Raw genomic sequence first — 5,000 nt, forward strand, 5'->3', positions numbered from 1 at the left:
AGAAAGATACATCTCTACGCATAACTAAGGCTGATAAAAGCAACACCTTGGTTATTATGGATAAAAGTGATTATGATAATAAAGTAATTGATCATTTACAAGATAAAAACACTTATTCTGAACTTAACAAAGATCCTAGTGACTCAGTTTATAAGAATTTCCATAAAGAATTAAGAACTTTATTTAAAGGCAGAGAAGATTTGATTAAACATTTCTCTACACAAAATCCTTCAACACCTTATTTGTATGGGCTTATTAAAACTCACAAACCAAATCATCCCATTAGGCCCATCATCAGTTCTGTAGGCTCTGTAAGCTAGAAGCTTTCTAAGTGGCTTGTGACAAAGCTTTCTCTATTTGTTGGCACTATTTCTAACTCATCTATTCAAAATAGTGAAGACTTGATTCAAAAGACTAAATCTCTTAACATTGATTATCCTTACAAATTAGTTAGTTTCCATGTCACTGGGCTTTTTACACATGTCCCAATTAAAGATGTTTTAACCTTTCTCCCAAATATTCTAGGTAACAGTATTGATGGTATCCCTTGTAAAATTTTTATCAAATTAATAAGTCTGAGTGTAAATAATTCTTCTTTTGTCTTCGAGGGGAAATATTACACACAGATTTTCGGGATGGCTATGGGAAATCCTCTTTCACCGGTTTTAGCTAACATCTACATGGAATATTTTGAAAAATATCTATTACCAACTATTAAAGATGATAAAGTTATTTGGTTCAGATATGCAGACGATGTTTTTGTTTCTGGCCTAATAACCATACCATTGATGATTTCCTTGTTAATCTAAATTTACTAGTACCCTCCATTAACTTCACTCTTGAGATAGAAAATAACAACAGTTTGCCCTTTTTAGATGTTGAAATAATTAGAGATAATGGTACTCTGAAAACTAAAGTCTATAGAAAACCTACCAATATTCTTACCTATGCTCATCTTTATTCCAATCACCACATCAATGTAAAAAGATCAGTTTTTGTTTCCATGTACCTGACAGCTTACAGGATTTCAGATCCTGAATTTATTGATGATGAACTTAGAACTATCCGGAATATTGGGGAAAAGTTAAAATATCCTATTCATATTCTTAATCAATGTCACAACACCGCCAAGAAACGCTTTCACAAAACTTGCAATCAAGGACAAGGAAACCATAAACAATTAAATACACTTGTTCTTCCTTTTCATGAAAATTTTCTTAGTATTGTTGACCCACTCAAAATATTGGATATCAAAGTGATTTCAAATATGACCACACCATTAAGAAAACTTTAATTAAGAACAGCCCTCCTAACAACAACGGTGCGGTGTCTAAAATTCCTTCCCCCCTATGGTTGCCACCTGATCTTTATATTTAAAACCCAACTCTGTATCTCTGTCATTTAGTCTGAAGATGTAATAAACGAAAGTACTTACTGTCTACAAGTTTCCTTTCTCCAGTGGTTATTTTGCATTTTTGTATCACGGTGATATGATGGCTTGCACATTAACTGTATATATATATATATATATATATATATATATATATGTATATATATGTATATGTATATATATATGTATGTATATATATGTATATATATATAAATATATATATACATATGTATATATATGCATATATATATATATATATATATACAGTATATGTATATATATATATATATATATATATATATATATAAATGTACATAATGTAGTAATTATGCTAGTCAAACCTATATACCAACGTCGAGGTATAGTCTTTTGTGTAAGCCATATTTACCACTTCTCGCAATTTCCACACCCACCGTTACGCTTACCACTACTTCCTTTGATTGAATAATCGATTACAGGAGCAGGAGCACAAATCAAGAGTTATACTAATGCCATACTTCTGTCATCATCACCATCAGCACCATAATACAAATCACCAATAACAAGTCTCCAAGCCTTCGTTGCTTGATTCAATTTTCTTTACACGTAACTAATATTGCAACAGGCAATGGAGATTAGTTCTGAAAAAACTCTCCTAGCCAGGTAAGTCTTAATAGGAATATACAGTCTCCTCGTAATATGCCTACATTTTCTTTTTCACTTAAGACTCAAAATTTCTTACCGGATGACCAAAATCCATGGTAGCCCAAAGGAGGCCATCGCTTTTTCAAGCAAGGACTTCACGTCACTGTGAACAGCCAACTTGTACTGGGGTCTCTCGTGTGTAAACCACTCCCGCAGTCATAAAATGATGCCTCGATAAGGCAAGAGGCAGGTCGACAACAGGAAATATTGTGAAGTGCAGTGGTGGCCGCGTCACGGCCGAGGGGAGGGTATGATGACGTAGGTCCCTGCTGATATTTCCGTTCAAACACTGATGTCATCATGTGTACGAAATATCTCTTCGTTGATTGGTTGCCGGGATTTCAAATAGTCCAATAACGTGTTGCTTATAATTGATAGGTTTCTTTTACATCAAGAGGAGTTTGACTGCAACCAAGATCGTCACCTTTTCCCTGTGTGTTTGGATTTCTAGGGCCGTAAGAAGCACGTGTATCAAATGAAAATTCAGTGAGCATAGCATATGTTATTGTTTTCATCATTAAGAAGCGCGTATATCAAATGAAAATTCAGGGAACGTCTGAGTGGAACACACTAAAGGCTTTCGATAAAGGGTGGTGTGTGTGTGTGTGTATGTGTGTTTGTGTTTGTGTGTGTGTGTGTGTGTGTGTGTGTGTGTGTGTGTGTGTGTGTGTGTGTGTGTGTTCGTGTGTGTGTGTGTGTGAGTGTGTGTACGTGTGTTTGTGTGTGTGTGTGTGTGTGTGTGTGTGTGTGTGTGTGTGTGTGTGTGTGTTTTTGTGTGTGTGTTTGTTTGTGTGTGTTTTTGTTTGTGTGTGTGTGTGTGTGTGTGTGTGTGTGTGTGTGTGTGTGTGTGTGTGTGTGTGTGTGTGTGTGTGTGTGTGTGTGTGTGTGTGTGTGTGTGTGTGTGTGTGTGTTGAGACATTGTGACAAGTTAAAAAAGGTGGAAAAAGAGAGTCACGGGTCTCATTCCTAGTCTATTCCTGACCGGTTTCGCTTGTAGCTTCTTCAGAGCAATGTTGCTCTGAGAATAAAGCTTCCAGTATACATAGTTGGTTGACTCATATAAACGTACACTTGTACAGATATATAGATATACACATACAAATGTACATACATATATACATATACATACACATACGCATAATAATGCACATAAACATACATATACTCATACACATATACATACACATACACATACACATACACATACACATACACATACACATACATATACACATACACATACTCATACACATACACATACACATACACATACACATACACATACACATACACATACACATACACATACACATACATATACACATACATATACACATACACATACACATACGCATACACATACACATACACATACACATACACATACACATACACATACACATACACATACGCATACACATACACATACAAGTACATATTTATATACATAAAACATACACATACAAATAGAGATATATATGCCCATACACACACATACACACACAAACACACACATATACACATACACTTACACATACACATACACATACATATACACATACTCATACACATACACATACACATACACATACACATACACATACACATACACATACACATACACATACACATACACATATACATACACATATACATGCACATACGCATACACATACACATACACGTACATATGTACATACATAAAACATGCACATACAAATAGAGATATAAATGCCCATACACACACATATACATATCCAAAGAGTATGTTAATTCTTGGTTCCTTTTATATGTCAATCACACGTCCTTGGAGAGGAAAGAATGGTGAACTGTTGCTTTTACATTTGTTCTCTTAAATAAGTAAACGATATCAAAACCACTTCAAGCTCTTTTGGGTAACTCTGAGAGAAACATCCGTCTGTCGGGTGGGAAAATCCAGCAAAGAGCCTCACAACTGCCCAAGTGGCCAATCGTCATATCTAAATGTAACAGCTGAGTTGCCATATCGTCCATTTGATGCCTTCGTTGATGCAGTATTTAAGAAAGAGCCCCGAACTTTCGAGAACCAGTTGCTGGTGCACACACAAGCTGTCTCTTGGAATCCTCTTGATGCGGAATCAGAGTTCTTGCCATGGCCGTGATTAACGTCTTTTGGGTCATAGTGGGGATCTTTGCTTACAGTTCCCCTTGTAATTCCCACCAGCTTTCCCCATCGTCTGTTTCGTCACTCTTAGAATTGGCAGGATTCACAGCTCCTTGCGTCAGCCGGGCACTGGCACAGTGCCACGAGGACAGCAACCCATTGGCATCAGATCCCACGGCCCTAGCCGAAGTCCACAACCTCACACAAACCATTCATCAACTCGTGGACGCTATCCAAGTCCTGCAAAATACATCGCAACCATCAACGGATCCACAACAACTTTCCAAACCCCGCAACTGCCATGACCTGAAAATATCGGGGGATTCCAACCGCGGCGTTAGAAAGATCTTCCCTCTCGCATGTTGCCCCGACAGGGCCATAAACGTCTTCTGCGATCAGGTGACGGACGGCGGAGGATGGACGATCATTCAAAGGCGAGGCGACTTTCCACCCTATCTCGACTTCTTCAGAACCTGGACCGAGTACCAGAGAGGCTTTGGGAACCTCAACCAAGAGTTTTGGCTCGGCCTCGACAACATCCACCAGCTGACATCAGAGAGTCTGCAGGAGCTGCGGGTCGACCTTGGGGATTTTGATAATGTTACCCGTTGGGCAGAATACGGTTTCTTCCATGTCGGAAATGTGGAATCCAAATACAGGCTGGGTTGCAGAAGGTTAATATACTCTCAATATGCTGTACTGTGCTCTTATATATCAAACACCTCATTAGGTAAATAACATTGATCTTGAGGACCATTGTAATTCATGTTTCTTGATTTCATC

The 5,000-nt window shown here is 37.7% G+C and overlaps 2 protein-coding genes across 2 annotated transcripts in view; one reads left to right on the plus strand and one right to left on the minus strand.

Annotated features, from left to right (window-relative positions):
• Positions 1-2,227, minus strand: part of LOC143023024 (uncharacterized) — a 14,327-nt gene extending 12,100 nt beyond the window's left edge. The window contains exon 1 of the mRNA XM_076181471.1: positions 2,112-2,227. Coding sequence (XP_076037586.1) covers positions 2,112-2,129 — 18 coding nt within the window. The 5' untranslated portion in view covers positions 2,130-2,227. The remainder of the gene's footprint in view (positions 1-2,111) is intronic.
• A 1,920-nt stretch (positions 2,228-4,147) lies between these two features.
• Positions 4,148-5,000, plus strand: part of LOC143023028 (microfibril-associated glycoprotein 4-like) — a 9,059-nt gene continuing 8,206 nt past the window's right edge. The window contains exon 1 of the mRNA XM_076181476.1: positions 4,148-4,891. Coding sequence (XP_076037591.1) covers positions 4,206-4,891 — 686 coding nt within the window. The 5' untranslated portion in view covers positions 4,148-4,205. The remainder of the gene's footprint in view (positions 4,892-5,000) is intronic.

Source organism: Oratosquilla oratoria, unplaced genomic scaffold (genome assembly GCF_046742065.1).
Source record: "Oratosquilla oratoria isolate Oo_2021 unplaced genomic scaffold, ASM4674206v1 SCAFFOLD279, whole genome shotgun sequence".
In the NCBI taxonomy this organism is placed as follows: Eukaryota; Metazoa; Arthropoda; class Malacostraca; order Stomatopoda; family Squillidae; genus Oratosquilla; species Oratosquilla oratoria.